This window comes from Strigops habroptila, chromosome 1 (genome assembly GCF_004027225.2).
Source record: "Strigops habroptila isolate Jane chromosome 1, bStrHab1.2.pri, whole genome shotgun sequence".
NCBI lineage: Eukaryota > Metazoa > Chordata > Aves > Psittaciformes > Psittacidae > Strigops > Strigops habroptila.
The window spans coordinates 142,989,219-143,011,528 of NC_044277.2; the positions used below are offsets into that span (position 1 = coordinate 142,989,219).

At 49.9% G+C, this 22,310-nt stretch overlaps 2 protein-coding genes and 2 non-coding genes across 6 annotated transcripts; all 4 read right to left on the bottom strand.

Moving 5' to 3' along the window:
- Positions 1–2,782: 2,782 nt before the first annotated feature.
- Positions 2,783–7,115, bottom strand: LOC115619900 (40S ribosomal protein SA). The gene is made up of 7 exons (XM_030512873.1): positions 7,025–7,115; positions 6,598–6,765; positions 5,931–6,049; positions 4,454–4,699; positions 3,403–3,531; positions 3,021–3,189; positions 2,783–2,929 (listed from the first exon to the last, which is right to left on the bottom strand). The coding sequence occupies exons 2-7, from the start codon at positions 6,728–6,730 to the stop codon at positions 2,835–2,837; spliced, it is 891 nt and encodes a 296-aa protein (XP_030368733.1). The 5' UTR covers positions 6,731–6,765; positions 7,025–7,115; the 3' UTR covers positions 2,783–2,834.
- LOC115600783 lies at positions 4,222–4,380 on the bottom strand. Its single transcript, XR_003989149.1, has one exon. It is a non-coding gene; the product is annotated as a small nucleolar RNA SNORA62/SNORA6 family (small nucleolar RNA).
- LOC115600777 lies at positions 5,168–5,327 on the bottom strand. The gene has a single exon (XR_003989148.1). It is a non-coding gene; the product is annotated as a small nucleolar RNA SNORA62/SNORA6 family (small nucleolar RNA).
- A 3,803-nt stretch (positions 7,116–10,918) lies between the features above and the next one.
- SLC25A38 (solute carrier family 25 member 38) lies at positions 10,919–21,864 on the bottom strand. Of its 3 annotated transcripts, none has more exons than XM_030512895.1 (7): positions 21,593–21,855; positions 18,795–18,916; positions 18,090–18,174; positions 17,068–17,247; positions 16,473–16,641; positions 15,707–15,873; positions 10,919–14,337 (listed from the first exon to the last, which is right to left on the bottom strand). In XM_030512895.1, exons 1-7 carry the CDS (start codon positions 21,656–21,658, stop codon positions 14,215–14,217), a joined length of 912 nt encoding a protein of 303 aa, XP_030368755.1. In that variant the 5' UTR covers positions 21,659–21,855; the 3' UTR covers positions 10,919–14,214. The 3 variants fall into 3 exon arrangements, with proteins under 3 accessions (XP_030368755.1, XP_030368746.1, XP_030368765.1); XM_030512886.1 differs by lacking the exon at positions 21,593–21,855 and adding an exon at positions 21,141–21,287; XM_030512905.1 differs by lacking the exon at positions 15,707–15,873 and having other exon boundaries at positions 14,249–14,337; positions 21,593–21,864.
- Between the last annotated feature and the right edge of the window lie 446 nt (positions 21,865–22,310).

Consider the following 22,310-nt stretch of genomic DNA (forward strand, 5'->3'; position numbering starts at 1 on the left):
AAAGTTCATCCAGTCCAACCCCCTGCAATGAGCAGGGACATCTTCAACTAGATCAGGTTGCCCAGAACCACATCCAGCCTGGCCTTGAGTGTCTCTAGGGATGCATCCACCACCTCTCTGGGTAAAGAGTGTAGGTGAGGGTGAAGGTAGAACAGTGTGTCACCAGTCTACAGGTGGAAAGAGTGGAGCATTTTGGCAGCCTGGATTTAAGGAAACAGAGCTGAGTCTCTTCAGCTGTGCATAAAGCCCTTTGCTTCCTCGAAAAGAAAAGCCTTGGTGTAATCCTACAACAATACTGGGGTACTGAAAAGATCAGGTGATATTTGAGCAAAGAAATGACTAGAGAGGAAAGGGAACATCTGTGAATGTGGGCACATAAATTAGAGAGGGAATTAGGAAGCACATGTGTATACAAGATCCATGGATCCCATTGTAATGTACTGGCAAGGACTCCTCAAGGGCTCATTTCTCCAGACGGGTTCTGTGATGCTCAGCAACATCAACTAGCTCCTGTTGTGACTGAATGTGGAAGAGAAAGGCTATCCTAAAAAACATATCAAGCCCAATTCAACCAACCCAAACACAAAAAGATCCCTCTCCTCCCCTGTGCCCCTGCCCGCTGAGGAACAGAGCTTTCCTGCAGTGGAAGTGAAGCAGCTCTGCTGCTGCAGCCAAAGCTGCCTCCTTTTCCACAGGGCTGCTGTCTGTCCCCTCTGCAGAGCTCCCGTCGAACGAGCTCTTCCACCCCACTCCAGTTACCCCAAAGAGGCAATTCTGATTCCACACGCAGAGATCTGACTCCTGACCCTCTCCTTCCAGGCTGCGTGGATCCACCTCTCACTTGGTCCTAAGAAAGCCACTTCTAAAAGGTCAAACTGATGCTTTAGGAAATCCTTTGAGGAAAACAACCCCATTCCAGTAACGTGCCAGGAATATTTCACTGACAAGCACTTAGATGCAGCCATCACTGATTCAAACCCCACCATCACCCACACAGGAGCTCTCTGAGGGCTGCTAGATTCTCATTAACTGGAACACATTCACATGAAAGAGGCTACAGAACATAAAGGGACAATGGTGACACAGTAACAGCAACGATTCAAGGTACAGAGGGCTGAGCCCATGCCAAGTCTGGAAACTTTTAATGTGGAAGGGTGAAAAGAAAGAGGAGAGCAACAAGTTATTTTGGGCAATCTCAGAACTGGGGAGCGCATCAGCAGCCGCTGTCCCCGACCCAGCTACAACACTCACCCAGGGTCCCAAAGCAAACAGGCTCTCACCATCCCCTGGCACACAGTGACACACCTCGGGTGGCTGGAAGGAGCCTCCCACTGCTGGGTGCTGGCAAGACAAAGACTCAAGGATGTGCCAGAAACACACATCTCAATCACAGAATGGTTTGGGTTGGAAAGGACCTTAAGATCATCCAGTTCCAACCCCCTGCCATGGGCAGGGACACCTCACACTAGAGCAGGTTGCTCCAAGCCCCTGTGTCCAACCTGGCCTTGAACACTGCCAGGGATGGGGCAGCCACAGCTTCTCTGGGCACCCTGTGCCAGCGCCTCAGCACCCCCACAGGGAAGAACTTCTGCCTTAGATCTAACCTGAACTTCCCCTGTTTCAGTTTGAACCCATCACCCCTTGTCCTATCGCTACAGTCTCTGATGAAGAGTCCCTCTCCAGCAGCCTTGTAGCCCCCTTCAGACACTGGAGGCTGCTATGAGGTCTCCACGCAGCTTCTCTTCTCCAGGCTGAACAGCCCCAATGTTCTCAGCCTGTCTTCATACGGGAGGTGCTCCAGCCCCTGATCGTCCTCGTGGCCTCCTCTGGACTTGCTCCAACAGCTCCATGTCCTGCTGATGTTGAGGACACCAGCACTGCACACAGTGCTGCAAGTGGGGTCTCACAAGAGCAGAGCAGAGGGGCAGGATCACCTCCCTCGACCTGCTGCTCACGCTGCTGTTGATGCAGCCCAGCACATGGGTGGCAGACTTGTTTCTGGCAAACAGAATGGGAAAGGCCCTTTCAGGGCCAAATCAGTGAAGTCCTCATGTGCCTCTCAGCTAAAAGCTGTGCATTAGTTAACAAAATCTTCAGCTGTCTTGCATCTAAGAGGTAAGGACAACAGGAGACCAGCTTCCTTTGGACAACAGCATAGCTAGCTTGCTTTAGGCTTTTCACTGCTAATATGTACTGTTACAGTAAAAGAAATGAGCACATGTGCTAACAGAGAACATTCCTCATGGGTTGATTTGACATGGCTGAAGGGAGAACAAGAATACAAGATCACAGCAATATGGAAAAGGGGATCCAGTTCGATCTCATCTCCACCTCCAACAAACCAATCTCATTCTTCTTGAAGGGTCTACCTCCCATTATTGCTATTAATCACAGAAATATACCCCTCAAAATAATTAAGGCAAAATAATTAAGGGGGGGAAGAGGTGTTTGGTTTGGTTTTGGTACTTTTTTCTGAGGACTACTGCAGCGTTTTTGAGGAAGGAATCAGTGACACTGGTGCTGGAACCGCAGTTTCAGCAGGGGAACAGCTCCCAGTCCAGGGCTCTCCTCCCTGTACCACGCAGCCCTCGCTGGGCCACAGGATGCCCTGCAGACTGGTGGAAGCTGGGACAAGTGCAATGAATCGCCCCATTGGGGATGAGCCACAGTCCCCAGCACCAGGGCGAAATGGCAGGTACAGACCCTCCACCACCCTTGACCATAGGCCATGCCCCACACTACCCTTTATTGCACCCACCAACCAGTTTAAGAAAGCAGTACGTGGTGTGTATTAAACCAGTCTTTATTTCTCTTGCAGTACAGCAGGACTGAAGTTAGGACCACTCCGTGGCAGTGCCAACCCACTCGGTTGCCTGGGCTGTGGGAGCTGCTGACCAGTCCTCAGTGGCAGGCTGGGCACTCCAGTCCTCTGCAATTACACAGCCAACAATTAGTACGCCACAGCTCTTTCCACCCGCTGCAACGCCCCCCCCACCTCCCACAGCCACCCCCAAACTGACCTGTGGGGAACTGCTGGATGGGCACAGATGGGACCTGCACTCCCTCAGACCAATCTGCAACCTCAGGCTGAGGAGGAGCAGTGAATTCAGGAGCTGGGGCCGTCCATTCTGTCTGGAACTCCTCCTTTGTTACTGCTTTCTCAGCTGCAGCCTGCTCCTCCTTTTCAATCTGCAATGGAAGAGCACATAGCCTAAGTCTCCCAGAAACACCTCACCACCCTCGTGGACCAAACAGGCACCGACTGACAGGCAATACAAGGAACCAACCACCACCTTAAATGTGGAGTGCAGTGATTATACCGGCAAAGCCTGTCCCTGACAGCAGGCAGACACGGGGCAGGAGCACCATGCAAGCAAGGCATCTCAGAGACACATCTCCTACCTCCTCAGGATCCCTGTAGAAGTACAAGTCAGGCATGACTTCCCATGGATGCTCACGGGAGATGGTGCCACGCATGCGCAGGACCTCCCGAGCCAGCATCCACCACATCAGACCCACGGAGTGGGCTCCCTGGAACAGGAGAAAGGGTGTAAGATCTGCTGCAAAGCTAAAACCTTCAAACACCTTTTCTTCTTTGAAAGAGCAAGACTTCTGTGCACCCAATCCAAGGTTCTTACTTGGCAAGAGAAAGACATCACTTGCTAATGCCCAGACTTGTGCACTTGGGACTCAGGAAAAGGCAACTCTGAGTTCCCCAGTGACATTTTCAGGTTTCTGCAGGAATCAAAGCACAGTTCAATCATCAGCACCTCAATTTGCTGTATCCAGCACTGCCTGAAGCAATTCTTCTGCTATGGAGCTCCCACTGCTTGCTACCCCACGTGAATCTTATCCAGAAGACAGGGATTATGCTCATCACATGCTAAAATGAACAGAAAACCCGACTAAATGAGCAAATCTCACACACATGCTCAGATTTGGCTTACATAAGTTGTAGTGAATGACATCTAGATGGAGATCAAAGGCAAGTTTCCCATCCTCCTAGACTTTCAGGTGGTTTCTGGCAAGGTCACATTTCTGAGCAGTTTCTTCAGCAGATCTCTTTATCCCAGACTGGTTTGGGTTGGAAAGGACCTTAAGATCACCCAGTTCCAACCCCCTGCCATGGGCAGGGACACCTCACACTAGACCATGTCACCCAAGGCTGTGTCCAATCAGCCTTGAACACTGTCAGGGATGGGGCATCCATTCATACTCATTGATTGTGGCAAGAATGACTACCAAACTCCACTCATTGGGCCACAAAGACCCTCCTGGTGTCAGTGAAAAACCCTGCCAGGTTACTATAGCACACGTCCTACACTTGAGAGTTCCTTGGCCACAAACTGGCCTCAGCTCCAAGCTCCAACTGTGTGCAGTTCTCCTTCTCCTCTGCTAGTTTGCAAGAGGCCTTAACTAGTGAGATACACAGCAACCCTTCCAAAGCCTTTACCTTGTTGTTGCAGGGAATGGCAATGTCCACGTAGCGCAGCGGGGAGTCGGTGTTGCACAGCGCAATGGTGGGGATGTTGACATAAGATGCCTCAGTCAGTGGCTGATGGTCAGCCCGGGGGTCTGTGACAACCAGGAGTCGTGGCTCACGGAAAGCTGCTTGGATCTGGTTTGTGAAGGTGCCCGGGGTGAAACGTCCAGCGATAGGAGTAGCCCCAGTGGCAGCAGCAAACTTGAGAACGGCACGCTGCAAAATGGACCACAAAGTGAAGCAGGAAAACTGTGTTTCAAGCCACTCAGCCAGGTGTGAGCATGCACAAAATTGAACTGAACCATTTGTTTCAAGTCCTGGGTAAAATCAGGGCTCACCACCAGCTCTGCACTCACAAAATAAAAAGGCTTCTGAAAATAGCTACACCAGCACCTGGAGTTAAAAAGATCATATCCACCAGCAAAGCAGCAATTCAGTACCCAAAACCCTGTGTTCTTCTGAAGTTTGCATGGTCTACTCCATAGTCTCATAATCGGAACATGAAAGGGGGGAGAAAAGAGCTTATGAAGGAAGCAAAGCTGATTTTCTTCCATTATTTCTACATCTTTTCCTTATCCAGTACCATAACTACAGGAAAAACTCAGTAGTAAATACACATAAACTGCAGCTGCACCCATTAAAACTGCAGCTGGCAGCTCCTACTCACTTGCAACACCTCCTCAGGCATGTGGCAGGGCCTACTATCAAACTCCACTCACAGAGGGAGCCCCTCTCCTGGCGTTAGCGAACACCCTGCCATGCAGTTTGCTGTAGCACACTTCCGACACTTGAGAGCTCATTGGCCAAAAACTGACCTCAGCATCAAGCTTTAACAGTGTGCAGGTCAATCCCACAGGAACCCAAGCTTTTCCTTTGTAAATCCACCCCATGTCATCCACAATCTCCCTAAACATTTGTGGCACCACCTATGCTGCTCCAAAGAAACTCAATTCGCAGCTAAACGTCAGTGGCCAATTAGATTTTACTTAAAGGTTGTGTCCCCTTCTATGACTTTTTTTTTGCTAGGAATCTACAGATGAAATTAAAAACAAAGTTACTACACTTTGCTCAGGAACAGGGCAAATGATTTCCTTGGAATATTATGCATCAAGCACTTATTGTCCCCAAAAAGCAGTGCCAATGACTCACAGAATTCTTAGGGGTGAGGAGAGCACCAGGGGACTGACCACTAAAACACCAATAACCCAACAGGAAGTACCCAGAGGAGGATATGAAAGAAGTTACCAAACACCCTAAAACTACAGAAATGAGCAGTGGGTTTCAACTGATTTCAGCTGCAAGTGCAACACAAGAAACATGCTGGCAAAAAAAGCATCTCCGGGCCAGGATTTGTGCTACTTTTACCATTTGCCACCAGCAGGCAATGATGCAGCCAAGAGTCCTGCTCCCAAGACCTGAAGGCTTCATGACCAACACATTTCCATACCTGTCCAGTATTCCTAGAGGAAATGACGCTCACATCAGCTGGGTTCTCAATGGCAACAATGGCACGGGCTGCCAGGAGGAGCTTCTCCCAGGTCCTCTTCAAATTGATGATGTAAATACCTATTGGTGACAAAAGGCTTTAGAGCAACCAGCTGATACAAGATCCTACAACAGGACAGCACTCTCTCACCATTAAACATGTTGCATGGCTGTGGTTACTCCAAAACTCTCTTAGTAGAAAGCTACTACAAGGAAACTCCCCCCAGATGGTTTTATGTGGGAGGCTACCCATCAACATGATAGATACAACACTTCCAGACATCTATCAACACGACCCAGGGCCTGAATATGAACTTCAATCTTTTAACAGGGTGCAGCTCAGATTGAGTAACACTGCAAACAAGTAGCAGAAATCACTACCGAGACATTAAAACCGTTTTGTTACTATAGTCAAGAACTATCAGAAGTGCCCGAATCCAGCTGTAGTTAATTTATCAAGTTCTGAAATACGTGTTTCATTCTACTTCTCCAAGTAAATGGATTCTATGAGTAAAACACGGCTGTACCTTTCAGGCCATGGAGACACTGCTAAAGAGCTCAAGCATTCGCGCTTTCCTCCTTCCTCAGCTGTGCCCACAGAGCCCCGGCTGCCCACCCCACGGCCTTACCATCGCTTTTCCTTTTGTAGATATACTGCTCCATCTGGAAGTCCAGGTTGGTGCCTCCCAGGTGGGTCCCGGCAGCGAGGAATTTGAGGACATCCTCCTCCTTCATCTGCAGGACATCGAGACCTCCGGACATTGCGGGGTTTCCCTTTGGAAGCGACGACAGGGAACCTGCACGGAGAAGCGCGGCGCTGAGCCCCGCGGGGACCCCCTTCTCCCGCCGCCACACGAGGCCCCCCAGCCGCCGCCGCCATCTTGGCCGCGCCGCCCGCCTCCCGCCAGCCTCGGCCTTCCCCGCCGCCCGGCCAGCGCCGCCCGCCGGCACCACGAGGGTTGCGGGGGGAGGCTGCTGGGTTCGGCCGCAGCGCGCCGGGACCCCCGGAGGCCCTCGGCCGCCCGCCGCGGCCCGCGGCCCGCGGCCCGCACTCACGCTGACAACGCCGTGTGGAGGTCCGAAAGAGCGCGGAGCGAAGAGAAAGGGCGGGGACATGTGACGTCTATATATAGCGCCGCCAGCCAATGGGGAGCCGCGGGAGGGGCGGGGCTCAGCCCGATGCTGGGGCAGGAGGGTCCCGGTCCAAATCCTGGTCCTGGTCCAGATCCAGATCCAGGTCACGGTCCAGGTTCAGGTCCTGGTCCGGGCCGGGGTCCGGATCCGGGTCCTTGTACTGGATCCGGTCCAAATCCTGGTCCTGCTCCGGGTCCTGATCCTGGTCCTGGTCCAGATCCAGGTCACGGTCCAGGTTCAGGTCCTGGTCCATGTCCTGGTCCTGGTGCTGGCTCAGGTCTAAATCCAGGTCCATTTCCAGGTCCAATTCCTGGTCCATGTCCTGGTCCTGATCCCGGTCCTGGTCCAGGTTCTGGTCCTGGTCCGGGTCCAGGTCCAAGTCATGGTCCAGGTTCAGGTCCTGGTCCAAGTCGTAGTCCAGGTCCAAGTTCTGGTTCTGGTCCTGGACCTGATCCAGGCCCAGGTCCAAATCCTTGTCCAGGTTCTAGTCCGGCTCCGGGTCCTAGTCCTGGTCCTAGTGCTGGCCCAGGTTCAAATCCTGGTCCTGATCCACGTCCTGGTCCTGGTCCACGTCCCATCCGATTCCAAGTCCTGGTCCTGGTCCTTTTCTTGGTCCAGATCCGAGTCCTCGTCCTGGTCCTGGTACTGGCCCAGGTCCAAATCCTGGTTCTGATCTTGGTAGGTCCAAGTACTGGGCCACATCCTGGTCCAGGTCCAGATCCATGCCCTGGCCCTGATCTGGGTCTTGGTCCTGGTCCTGGTGCTGGCCCAGTTCCAATTCCTGGCCCTGGCCCTGGTCTGGGTCTGGGTGGGGGTCCAGGTCGTGGTCCTGATCCTGATCCGGGTCCTGGTCCAGGTCGATGTCCTGGTTCGGGTCCAAGTCCTGGTCCTGTTCCTGGCCCAAGTTCTGGTTCTGGTCTGCGTCCTGGTCCTGGTCTGGGTCCTGGTCCCGGTCTAGATCCAAGTACTGGTCGATGTCCTGGTCCTGGTCCGGCTCCTGGTCTTGATACTGGTCCAGGTCCAAGTCCTAGTTCTGGTTCTGGCCCAGGTCGAAATCCTGGTCCAAGTCTTGGTCCTGGTTCTGGCCAAGGTTCTGGTCCTGGTCAAAGTCCTGGTCCAGGTCCAGGTCCTGGTCCAGGTCGAAGTCCTAGACCTAGTCCTGGTCCGGGTCCTGGCCCAGGTCCAAATCCTGGTAGGTGTCCTGGTCTGGGTCCAGGACTAGGTCCTGGTCCTGGTGCAGGTCCAAGTCTTGGTCCACATTCTTGTCCTGGTCATGGTCCAAGTCCTTGTCCGGGTCTTGGTACTGGTCCTGCTGCTTGCCCAGGTCCAAATCCTGGGCCTGGTCCTGGGCCTGTTCCAAGTCCTGGTCCCAGACCTGGTCCTGCCCCAGGTATTGGTCCTGGTCTGGGTCCAGGTCCAAGTCCTGATCCGGGCAGGGACACCTCACACTAGAGCAGGCTGCTCCAAGCCCCATCCAACCTGGCCTTGAACACTGCCAGGGATGGGGCAGCCACAGCTTCTCTGGGCACCCTGTGCCAGCACCTCACCACCCTCACAGGGAAGAACTTCTTCCTTAGATCTAACCTGAACTTCCCCTGTTTCAGTTTGAACCCATCACCCCTTGTCCTATCGCTACAGTCCCTGATGAAGAGTCCCTCTCCAGCAGCCTTGTAGCCCCCTTCAGCCACCGGAAGCTGCTCTGAGGTCTCCACGCAGCTTCTCTTCTCCAGGCTGAACAGCCCCAGCGTTCTCAGCCTTGTCCTGTTTTGGTGAGCAGCCACTGTCAGCCACTTTCCAACATTTCCCCAAAAGCTCAACCTGCACCTCAGGAGCTGGCTCTCACCGTCTTCTCTCTTCTGTGGGCTTGCTTGATGAGCTTAATTAGCGGGATCGCCAGAACAGGTTTAGAAGATACTTTCAGAGAGTAGTTCAGACGTTTGCCTCATGGTGGTGACAAAGAGAAGTCAAATGAAACTCAGCAAGCGGTTGGGAGCTCCCAGCAGGATCAGGAGCTGTTGCACGGGTGCCTGGCACATTCTAGACTCCTGTTGCTGCGGACGGTGAGAGCTGCCATGATGGGGCTATGCCCAACATATCTCCTAACAGGAGCATGATGTGGATGTTAGCTTGGGGGGAGGAGAGGGGAGGTGCTGTTGTTACCACACTGCGTGCGGTAAATGTAGTCTGGAGAGCTCCTCTGCATGATCAAAAGCCAACTGCATTCAAAGTGTGTTTGAACACACTGATGGAAGTTCAGTAACAAATATTGCAGCAAACATGTTATGAAAGGAGCTGCTTGAGCAGGGAGGTTGGACTAGATGACCCCATGGTCCCTTCCAACCTCCACCATTCTCGGAGTGCTGCTGGTAAGCATTCCAGGCTCCTCTGGAATCTCTAATACTTCACTTTTTTCTTCTTGTTACAGTTTTGGCCCTTTCTGGCAGACCATGAGCTCCAGAGCCCATGAGAGGGCTCCGAAAAGTAATGCTAAAGCTTGACGCTAAAGTATTTCTAATTATTTTCTTAAGCAACCTGAAAGTTTGGGTTATTTTTTAACTGAGATGCTATTTAAAAATAACTGAAGTTATTTTTAAAGCTGAGATGCTTTAAAATAAATCTCTGTCACCAATGGACATGTTATTCAGGTGGAAATCTATCTACCTTATCACCTATTTTCGACCATATCCCTCCAGCCACTATTCACACTGAACTTTGTTACACAACTGCACCCAGCGCATGGCAGACATTGCTTTGTAAAAGTTGAGTTAGATTGAAAATATTCCTTATCCGAGAAGAACTTCTTAGGGCATAGCCTCCTCATCTGATTACAAAGATATTGAAGCTGATATGAAACATAAACAGCTTGAATGGAAAGGACAGAGATGTGCCAACTATTGTCAGTGAAATGTGGATTTCACCTGGAAAGGCCTCTCAAGTGGGGCTTATGATTTGGTTCATTATTATTTATTTCATGCTTTGGGAAAACATACTTCAGCAAATCTATTCCCTTCTTAGTTCTAGTTCTACAAAGCTAGAATTGCCTAGGCAGCAGGATTGCTCTGGGGAGCCCTGTGTGCAGGAGTGGGCACTATCGCCAGCCTAACATGGTACCAGGTACCTGCACAAGCAGTTCAGGTCCAGCTGGCCCAAGGCTCCACGCCAGGACTGTCTGGTAGGACTGACACACACAGATAACTCCATATAAGAATGTATCATCTAGGCAATATCTGAAAAGAGAAAGGGTTACAGATGTACATCTCAGTATCATCAACATCAGTGCTTTGCTTAGCACAACCTGCTAACGAATCCCAGGACCACACGGTGGCAGCAAGAGGAGATCCCACCAACCCAGCATCACCTTGCAGCAGAGGATTATGTCCCAGGCACAACGGCTTGTCCCCTGCTGAGATCAGACCGCCTGAGTAGCAAAGACCTGGTTGGCAGGAGATTAAAAACAGTCTCCCCCCAGAGTGCTCAAACCCCACTGTCCTAAAGGTGCTACTATGGAGCTCCTGTTTCCATCAGCCTTTACACGCAGCAGGCAGGCACAGGAAGCTGTGGAAAAGACAAGATTCCCCATTGTTATGTGCTCTTTCCATTTAAGTAAAGCTGATTTAGCTTACACTAGCACAGTGTATATTATACCTCATAGAAAAAGAGAATACGCATTGCCATGTATGTGCTCTGAACTCATCCAATAGCTCTGTTCTCTTGGGAGACTCCTGTTGCTCTAAGACTCCATTCCATCCCACCCCTTGTGGGTTGATTGGTTTGGGAGGTTGGGTTTTTTAAAGAAACGCTGCCGAGATGACACGGTTCATTTTGGCAACCAGTTTTTAATAGAAATATATAATACACCTTCTCACATAAATATTTTACGTAGACACATAAACACTCACCATACTCAAACCTATGCAATGTTCCAAAGCTCCAGTTCTGCTTAAACAGTGCGGGGGGTGGGAGAATATTCACACAGGAAGAATGGAAATGTGAAGTTTCTAAAACATAAATAACCAGACTATTTCTCTTGTGTCCTTACAATTCAAATCCTGACTGCCTCAACATGTTAACCAGTTGTGTTCTTACACTGCAGCAAAGTCAATGCATGTTCACTAACAGGGTATTGCCAGTACCTGAGGTCATTCCAAGAGGAATCTGACTGCATCCTGCCACATATAGAAAGGATCACACCACCTGCTCTGGCATCCAAGCTCAGATGGCTTTGGAAGTGATTATCTGATAGGATCATTAGTGTTGAATTGCCATCAGGTATGTGATTAAGCACCTGGATCTGGATCTTTTATTTGACTGACTTCGCATTTAGGCTGTACAGTGGCCACTTGTTGTTGATTAGAAGCATACAACCTCAGGGGCAATATATCTAAACTTCAAGTCCATACACTTGTTTTTCTTGACTTGCTATAGGTATTAAGAAGTACCTTCAGTAAATCACTTCAGAAACAGAATGGTTTTGAAGAGGGCAAAAGGGTGAAGGATGGTAAGGATCAGAGCTGAGAAACAGTCTTGTGCCTGCCTATGTGATACAGCTTTCAGGAGACAGTGAAACAGAACCTCAGGCTTTCCCTTCCCCCAGGTATGAGAGACCTGACAAAGGAAGTAATAAATAAAACTCGCACCACAAAACTCACTCTCCCCAGCTCACATGTGGAGAAGTTTTTGGATTTACAGCACCAAGGGTTGGTAGAGTTTAGATTCTCCATTTCTTAAACTCAAAGGAGCCTAGGCTAATTCACAAGTCAAAAAGCATGTACTTTTCACTTCGCTGCAACAACAAAGAGCCTCCTCATTCTCCACAAAGTAAAGGGAACTTTCCCAAAACAAAAGCTAACACTGCTTTAGACCTAAAAGAAAATAAAAATCAGTGGACTTTAAAACACTGGCACATGGGAATAAATTCTCTAGTTCTTCCTTTGTAACTGGACCAGGCAGGAGTACAGGGCACAAAAGCCACTGAAGTGTTCCTGCATTTCAGGTTTCTGATGAGGATGTTACTTAATTCAAGATTTATCACCTGGCTCAGGATAACTACCAGCAGGGTGCGCAGTTACCACTGCTCTCACAAGTTCAAGTCACTGAGGGTAGGAGGGACAGCAAAAGAAAGGAACAGTTCTTCATACTTAGGATTTGGCCAATTATGTGCCCACATGGCTGACTGTGAGAAGCAGCAGAGGGAACCTGACAGCTTGTCAGTCACAACAGGCACTGATCTCATGCAGTGCTCTATTCATTAACATGCAGATATGTGCACACAGGACTCTTCACCACCCTTCTTGGAGACTCCTGTACTGGGTAGCACCACTGTCCCCTCACAGATGGGCTGAGGCTAAAAACAGGCAGCACCTTCCAAGCGTCCAGCCATCCACCTTACACTTTACTCACACTTAACTTTCACGTCAGTCACTAAACCTTCTTGAAGTAGGAATCTGGTAAAGAACATCTCTTACAACCCACATCCCCTCTACTCTTGTGCTCAGGAGGTTGCCAGGGCAGGCAGTGATTATGCAAATTCCACTCTGAATAACAAACAGGTAGGTAGTACTGGTTGTTTGCACAGCTACAGTGTGAAGTCTTCATGTTTAGAGACATCTGCTCTGCTTCTAAAGTGATTTGTAATATGCCTAGATACTTAAGAAAAACCAAAGCTATGTTTTCTGCAAGCTATGTTTTCTTCTACAGAACAAGATGCACACTTCCATGCCCAGCTTGGCAATGCCAACAGAGCTGCAAGGATTCCAACCCAACCAGCCAGCACAGAGGCACAAGTGAAGAGGAGAGCAGATGGTACCCAAGTTTGGACAGCACACACTTTGCGGTCTGCCTTAACACAATAGGAATGAGGAAGAAGGCACAGTGGATGAAAATAAATGTATTTATCTAAGCTTAAACTTGGGAATTCTGAACTGTGGACTTCCTGCTAAGAGAAAATGATAAGCCAGGAAACTGAGAAGGGTCTGTGTGGAGCCCAAAGAGAATTCAAGTTCCCTACCAAACACTCATGTTTCAAACAGAAAAGACCAGCCTTTTCTTTCCAAACTCAAACATATTCCACATGCAATCAGCAGCAGCTTTTAAGGGAAATCTAAAGTGTCAGTACATATATCTACTTCCATTATACATTTATGCATTATGAGCTATAACCCTAAAAGCTACATCTAAGGACCAGCTCACATGGAGGGTGTTGATCATGGATTAACAAATGAATAATAGGAAGCAAATAAATCTCTAGTACAACTGGATAAAAAAAGGTAATACTTGAGCATTCCTGATATTGTGAGACCAGCAGGAAAAACGTTTCTAAGGGAACAAGTAGAACTTTGGTAGCAATCAATTTTAAAGTGCCTCATGCTTCTTAATTCCTGTGCAAACACTGCTGTAGAGGCAGCAGCACATTTCAAGAGTGTTAAGATGCTCAATTACATGATAACACATGACACAGCAAGGAGGTTCCAGTTACCTCCTCTGCTACCATGCACAGTACAAAGCAGTGACAGAAATCACGTTCCTGGCTTTCCTTCAGCACTTCGTTTCTCTTCCACTCACTCCTGTAATATACACAGTAAGAGACACATCCAGTCTCCCACCATGGTCTGCAACGTTCCCCCGTGAGAACAAAGTGTATGAGGAAGGAGGATCTAGAGAACAAATCACAGGAAGAAGGAGGATCTACATCGGACAGTGGGTCATTGTGGTCTTACTGGCCAGACCAGCAAGGATCAGGCTGGCAGGTTCTTCAACCACTGTTTTCTTCTCAAATGCTTTTGGCTCAGCAATGTCTCCTTGCATAAAGGTGGTGAACACAGAGCTATTTTTAAAAGGGGCTTCTTAGCATAGTTACCAGGCTGTGGAAACCCTGCCATTGCCCATGGCAGTCTGCAAGTGCAGTCCTTCTGGAATGAGCTGATCTAGTGACACAAAGATCCAATCGTTCCTTTCCTCTACTTGCCAAAAGGCCTAATCCCCTGTATCAGAAAGGCTTTCTTCCTCCTGGCTGAGCAAAGCTTATTCCTCTGTGGAACTGGGAACTTCCTAGTGCCAGTTGATCACAGCAAGCAGCAGCAGGAGTGAAGCTGGTCATTTCTCGTGCAAGACAGTCAAGATTTCAAGCCCATTTTTTCCATCATCTGTTCATACACCGTCCATGCCATTGCTGCCATGAGAGTGCGCCTGAGGGCACGGGGCACACCGCCTCGGAAAAAGCCTGCCAATCCAAAGTCCTGCAATTGGAGAGAAACACACAGCAATCCATCACAACCTGCCTTTAATGTTTTCATTTCTCATCGTGTATGACATAGAACAGCACAAGATAGATTTCAGCTTGACCCAGAATGGTTTCTGAAAGACTCAGGTTTAAATAGCATTGAATGCTGAGGAAGAACCTGTAGCACTGTACAATTGCAGGGCCTACCCAGGAAAGCAGGACAAGCCGTGAGCGGAGAAGGGAATGCCAGGATGGGGACAACAGATGGGGAAAGCCACACTCAAGCCCAACGAAGAGAAGTTGAGGGTGTAACAGTTTCAAGACACTTCAGGAAAATGATTTGTCTTAGGTTTAGAGCTTCATATTTCCGAAAGTCACTTAACTGTTGTGTTAAAAACTGAGATCTGTGAGTACTGAAGTGAAAAAGCATTCTGAGGAGAGAAAAATGTAGCATGCACAAAAAAAATCCATGCACAAATAAACAGATTTCAGTTAAGGAGTAGAGTTCAATATGGAAACAAAGGAAACCTGCCGAGACTTGCCCTTCTGAGGGCAGGAAGGGAAAGATGGGCTTTGACTACATCTCCATCCCATTCCTGAATATTGATCTGGGCATTTATTTCTCTTTTAGTGTCCAAAAGGCAAAGAATTGTGTTGTAGCTGGTTTGTATCTGAAACCAGCACTTCACACTAAAGAAACCCTTTGCCCCAGTGTGGTAATTACAGATGTGCCTACACTGATAAACCAAGCACAGCTGCTCCAAGCCTACATGCTAAGCTAAGCTGAAGTGAAATACAATGGAATAAGCTAAGTGCTTTCCATCACTACCAGTGTAAGAATCAATATGTAACAGACAGGACTGAAGTGAAATCATTCACCAGCCTGAAAACAGGAAGGAGGTCTGTGTGGAGAGATGCTTACTGGAATATGCCCATCTTTGTGCTCCACTACTCTGTGTCTGCTCTCCAATTTCAATTTTTTGTGAAAACAGATAGAGGACTGAGGAATGGCAAAAATAATCAGGTAACAAGTTCACTGCGTCGTAATACATTCAAGAGGAGTACATCATGACAATGGCCGCTCTAACTACAAGGAAAAGCAAGGAATGGACTGAAGCTTCTGACTGCTTTCAGACCATCAGAGTACCTTCTACTTATGACGGAAGAGGTCTGCACATAAACAAGAGATTTAGCCTCAGTCTCTCACAGCACGACCCACTTCAGCTTCTGAAAATGCTGACAGTGATTAGCCTGACTGCAAGAGCATATCAGTCACATTTGTTCACCTCCTTTAAAAGGCAACAGCTTTCTTAGCATAGCTGTGCTTCGAGCAAGGAGATCACAAGTGAGGCTGTGAATGGCACATGAGAAGGGCTTCACCTCACCTTGTAGATGAAGGCAATGGCCTGGCTTGTCCTGCGGTACTTCTGGGGGGACAGCTGCATGTGTGTTTTGATGACATCAGCAGGCTGCGTTGCCAGCGAGGCCAAGATTCCCGCAAAGATCCCACAGCCAAAATTCAGCAAGGGCATGAGCACTGGATCCAGCTCGTCTGCAACAGAGCAAAGGGAATGCACTCAGACACAAGAGAGGCCAGGAACACTCATGGTGCGTGACAAAGCGAAAAGCTACTGAATGATGAAATCAACGTTGGAGTCTAAGAGAAGTTAAAATCCATGCAGGCTAGAGAAGCCTTTCAAGGGGAAAAGTGGCTACTAGTGTAAAGTTAGCACTATTAAAAAGCCTCACTTGCTGGGGAACCGAACTTGAGTTACTCGGAAAAGGAAAGATTGTGCAAGTGTTGCCCCAGCCAGTTCTAACATCAGAGGAGCCCTGGTTCAGTGGAAACTGATCAGTATACAAGATAACCAGCAGCAGAAAGCACTCGAGACATCCTCTCTTTCAACTCTTCACCAACCCACCTTATGCATCAGTCTTCATAAAGACAATCAATCAATTTAGGGCAAATTTCCATTTCTGAGTTATAGGTCTAGAGTTCTCCAAAGGAAAATGTGAATGTTCCACTTAAAGCCCTACAAGAGACTCATTTTAACTACTGAGGTAGAGGGCAGAGCATGCAAGCAGGCAACTGCAGGGCAAGATGCGAGAAGATAAACATTTTCCATTGCAGCCTCCAATGTTCAGCCTTACCCTGAGGTGTGAGGTTTTTGGTCTGCGTGTAGAACATCAGGTAGATGCCAGAGAAGGGAGCATCCCGCAGCAGCGTTGCAGTGAGCCCACTGAACATGCCACGAACCCCTTCTGTCTGATAGATATTCTTCAGAGCTCCATATACACTCCCATAGCCAAATTTTCCACTCTGCAAGCGTAGACAGCGGTCAGTCACTCACACAGGCCAAGGAGCCCTACACATAGTCTGAGGCCATAGCAGCCAAAAAAACCCTGTAGTATGCACCCGATATGATGCCCGAGATAGCAGCACAGAGGACAGCCCGAGGCAAAAAGTGGGTTTCACCTACCTTTAAAACAACCCTTCAGGAAGGTAAAATATGAGAAATGCTACACAAACACTCTATACAATTGGAACTTAAAAATCTCAGGGTGAATTCTGTTTCATCTTAACATCTCTTGCCTAAATATCAGTGCGTGGCATTTCCTGCATAATGGGTGAGCGCAGATGAAATCAGGACTACATCCCTGGCTGTAGCCAAGAGGCAACAACTTTCTCCAGACAGAGGAATTTCTGTTTCATCACAAGGAAGGTGTGTGACAAAGTCATACTCGCCTCATATCGGGTCTTCACTACAGTCACTGGCAACATGCAAATCCCAGAAACTGCACGTGCAGTGACACCCAGAAGGACAGACTCCAGGGCTGTGGGTGACCGGTCCACTAGAAACTTTTGCTTCATCATGTACAAAGTGCTGAAGTAAATCCCAACCCCAGGAATACATCTTGCAAAGGACTTCAGAAGAAACAGAAGCAAAGAAAGAAAAAGCATACATAAGACAAAATGTACTACAGAACATTTTAAAGACTATTAAACTTGACAGGAAGCTTTGTAGAAAACAAAAAATCACTGAAGCGAACATGCTGAGGAAAGAAGACAAAGTACAAATCATTTACCCATGGCAGGGGGTTGGAACTGGATGATCTTAAGGTCCGTTCCAACCCAAACCAGCCTGTGATTCTATGATGTATGGCACTGAAAGCCAATTGATTCAGTTTTCTAGGAACAAGATATTCCAAAACAAAAAATTAAGCTGGTGCAGTTGCCACCCCACCTTTGCAAAAGCATCCAAGTGTTCAGCTGCTGAGGACTTCAAAACCACAGGGACCACCATGACCAAATCAATGGAATTCACAACATTAATTCCTTAAAATAGGATTTAGTCTAACACACATGGTTTCACTCATAATTGTACAAGAGCTGGCTATTTAAATCCAGGCAGCCATAGTTAGTAATAAACAACCACAACAGGACAAGGGGTGATGGGTTCAAACTGAAACAGGGGAAGTTCAGGTTGGATCTAAGGAAGAAGTTCTTCCTTGTGAGGGTGCTGAGGCGCTGGCACAGGGTGCCCAGAGGAGCTGTGGCTGCCCCATCCCTGGCAGTGTTCAAGGCCAGGTTGGACACAGGGGCTTGGAGCAACCTGGTCTAGTGTGAGGTGTCCCTACCTGTGGCAGGGGATTGGAACTGGATGAGCTTTAAGGTCCTTTCCAACCCAAACCAGTCTGTGATTCTATGAAACAATAGGTTTATTTATCTACTTATTTTTAGAAGTCAGAGTTAAACCAGCCACTTACTGGAGAGACTCCTTTCCAGAGCCCCAGAAGACTCTCAGTACGAACAACCCTGAAGAGCAGTGTTACCATCCCAGCACGGCTGGACCTGAAAGGAAGACACGACAAGAACTGCAGAGGTGACCTGCTTCTGCACTCTGGCAGAGGTACTCCACAGCCACTCCCTTTCACCCATACCTCTGAGGTGCTCTTTCTCAACTCAGCCTGCTTCTCTTTGTATTCTTCCCAGGGCTTCTCCATCCTCTTCTGCTCTACTACCATTTGTAACAGATGTCTCTCTCATTAGCACTTTTAATTGCTCACTCCCTTTGTTAACAGCAGCAGATGTAGTCATAGTTGACTACACCAAGCAAATGGGAGCAGCTGCACACCTGGAAATGTTATGTGGCAACAGTACAGGATTTTTCAGGCAGAGGACACCCCGTGAAACTGGACAGCAACCACTCCAGCAAACACTAGTCTCTCCAGTGAGAGCAGACAAATGCTGAGGTTACATGTTATTAAAGTAGCGTTCACAAGAGCACCCATTTTCTCTCTTCTGGAGCAAATTATCAATCCTTCATGTTATAAAAACACAGCTCCTATTTCAGAAAGACTCAGTATCCAAGTTACAGCCCTATGAACTCCAAGCCCCAGCCAGCAAATGAGGTAGAAGCCTATGGTGGAGCACCCCACAGACCCCATGCACACACATCCCCACCTTCTTACCCATTCACAGCAGGCTGCAGAGTTTGCAGGCGAGTTTTCAGCAGGTCAAGGGGTTGGAAGAGGAGTGTGGAGCAAGTCCCACTGATGGAGCCACACACAAAGGCCTTTAGAACTGGATGCATCTGGAAGGGAAGAAAAGGACCATTTAGTTAATAATGGCACAAGAGGAAATAGAGCAGCTGGTATGATGCATGTTAAAGGAACGGAAGATGAGCCAACCCCAAATGCTAAGGACTGATGCTCATGGCACAGGAAACTTTTTCAGAGCCTAAAATTTATTTGTGGTGTTTGGTCCCTCTGCTTTTCCTGGGAGATTGTTTGATAACATTCTTGCAACTCGGTGGTTGGAAAGAGTTTTCTGAATGTCACAGAATCAACCAGCTTGGAAAAGACCTTTAAACTCATCCAGTTCCCCAGTCCAACCGTTCCCCAGCACTGCCAAGGCCACCACTAACCCATGGCACTGAGGGCCTCATCTACACGGGGTGTGAACACTTGCAGGGACGGTGACTCCAGCACTGCCCTGGGCAGCCTGTTCCAATGCCTGAGCACCCTCTGGGGAACGAATCGTTCCTCATCTCCAGTCTAAACCTGCCCTGGCGCAGCTTGAGGCCGTTTCCTCTTGTCCTGTCACTTGTTCCTTGGGAGCAGAGACCGACCCCCCCTCACTGCAACCTCCTGTCAGGCAGCTGTAGAGAGCGATAAGGTCCCCCCTGAGCCTTCTCTTCTCCAGACTAAACCCCCAGGTCCCTCAGCCGTTCCTCATCACACTTGTGCTCCAGGCCCTGCACCAGCTCCATTGCCATTCTCTGGCCCCGCTCCAGCACCTCAATGTCTCTCTTGCAGTGAGGGGCCCAGAACTGAACACAGGATTCGAGGTGCGGCCTCAGCAGTGCCCAGCACAGGGGGACAGTCACTGCTCTGGCCCTGCCGGCTATTCACCTCTTTTATACTTTCTATCAAGTTCAAAACTGCTTTAAGTGTCACTACATCTCTCAGAACACAACTCATCTTAGGTATTTCTTCATCTGACAAACCTTTTCTTTGGGTTGAGGTGCAACAGGAGGGTTAGCCAGTGGGAAAGCAATGCTGGGGGTCTGCGGAGTGGGGATCAAGTGATCTTTAATTGGTGTTTCAGGATCGTCACATATAGGGATCTTTAGACCTTCAATCAAACCTCCATCTGCAGCCTCAGGCACAGCAACAGCAGCAATCTCTTAGCAGCCATTTCGTAACCATTTTCCATGTCAAAGGAAAGGGGTGCCCCCTTTCTACCACCCTAGAACTCCCTGTGCCTTAGCCCTAATCACCCACCTCTGCTCGGCACCCTGCTGGCAGTGCCTCCAACCCTTCCCAATGAACACCAAGGCCCCACACTGCCACGGACACCAGTGGAGCTCTCCCTTAGAGCTGCCCACACCTTAAACCTGTCTCAAATGCACCCAAAGCACAGCATGGCCTGGTTAGCTAAGGCACAGTTTTCCCATCCACACTCACTGCAAACTCCTGGCATTTCAAAACCCACACAGAATCATAGGATGGTTTGTGTTGGAAGGGACTTTAAAGCTCATCCAGTTCCAACCCCCTGCCATGGGCAGGGACACCTTCCACTAGAGTGGTTTCAAGCCCCTGTGTCCAACCTGGCCTTGAACACTGCCAGGGATGGGGCAGCCACAGCTTCTCTGGGCACCCTGTGCCAGCGCCTCAGCACCCTCACAGGGAAGAACTTCTTCCTTATATCCAACCTGAACTTCCCCTGTTTATGAAAGGTTTGGGTTGGAAGGGACCTTCAAAGCTCATCCAGTCCAACCCCCTGCAATGAGCAGGGACATCTTCGACTAAATCAGGTTGCCCAGAACCACATCCAGCCTGACCTGGAATGTCTCCAGGGATGGGGCATCCAGCACCTCTCCGGGCAACCTGTGCCAGGGTTTAACCACCCTCATTGCACAGAATTTCTTCCTCAATCCAGCCTGAATCTCCCTCTTTTAGTTTAAAACCATTACCCCTCGTCCTGTCACAAAAGGCCCTGCTAAAAACTCTCCTCATCCTTCTTATAAACCCCTTTTAAGGGTGAAATCCCCACACAACGGTGCTTGGCTAACGACGAACGGCAGCACAGGGGCTGCCCGCACGGCGCTCTCAGGAGGAGCACACTCACGGCCGCCTTCCACCGCTGCCGGCCAGACGCGGCTGAACTCCCGCTCCGGCCGCGGTGCACAGGCCCACCCTGGCCCCACAAGGCCCGCTCCGTCGCCGCCTCACACCCTCCCGCCGAGGGGAGCCCGGGCGCACCCGCCCGGTGCCAACCCCTGGCCCGGTACCGACCGCCCCCCCCGCCCGTACCTCAGCCTCTCGCCGCGGCATCCCAGCGCCGCCCCGCAGCCATTGAGCGCGCCGGCACGCAGTGACGCAGCGCCGCCGCTGGCCAATCCGAGCAGCCAACCCGGGGGGCGGGAAGCGCATGCGCCTGCCCTTAACCCTTCGCGTCCCGCATCCTCGCTGGTGCCGCCTGAGCCGGGGCCCCGCTGTGGCCGGCGCTGTGAGCGGGCACCGCGGCTGTTCGCCTCTCCGCGCCACCGGGCCGCGTTCTTGTCACATCTTTGGCTGTTGTCACATTCTTAGGCTGTTCAGATATCCAGCAGCTGCGCCCCAGCGGGCTGTGTGAGGCGCAGGCAGCGGGAAGGGGGCGGGTTATAACGCGTGGTCTCCATGTCTTCCCTCAGCATCCCCTCACAGCCGCCTTGCTGTGGATACTCCAGTTCATAAACCCAGTCCTATCCCTGGCGCTGTCTTACCAACTGGGTGTCCACTTGGTCTTCCACCTCCTGGGCCCGCAGCAGAGGGATGAGCTTCCAGAGCATTGAGTCACAGGATCATGGAATAGTTTGGGTTGGAAGGGACCGTCGCAGCAGTGAGGCGCTTATGGACTTGCACCAGCCCTCAGCCCATGGGCCTGAGCTCCGTTCCTTATCAGCGGAGCAGAAGGAGGCAGGGAGGAGCGCGCAGCAGCTTCCAGGAGCTGCTTTTCTGGGAACCAGCCTTCAGTGCCCCGCCGAGCGCAGGCCAGCGCGTCCCGACACACTCCAGCTGCGTTGGGCTGTTGTTAGAAACAAAGTCCTGAGCGCAGCAACAGCCACATGCACAGACCACTTATTGGCTCGCTTGGCCCCGTAAGAAAGAGAGAATATACTTCTCTGAGAAAATAACACGCAGGCGAGCAAAAGCTCTCCGTTAGGGACCCCCTCTTGCCTTGTTCCTCTCTCATTATGCAGTTCCCTCCTCCAAGGAGTGACTGTGTTATGTTTCATTAACTGGCTCTGCCTGTTAACGCATGGAGAACAGGATCAGCCCACCTTCATCCCTCCTGCTGCTTCCGTCCCTCGCTCACATTGGGCCACCACGGGGACAGCCTGCCTCGCCATGGTCTGTACCATGGACTGCATGGGAATCGGCTCTGCACCTCCTGCCTCCTCCCGTGCTGACCTTGCTGTGTGCAGGGCTATCTCTGTCTCA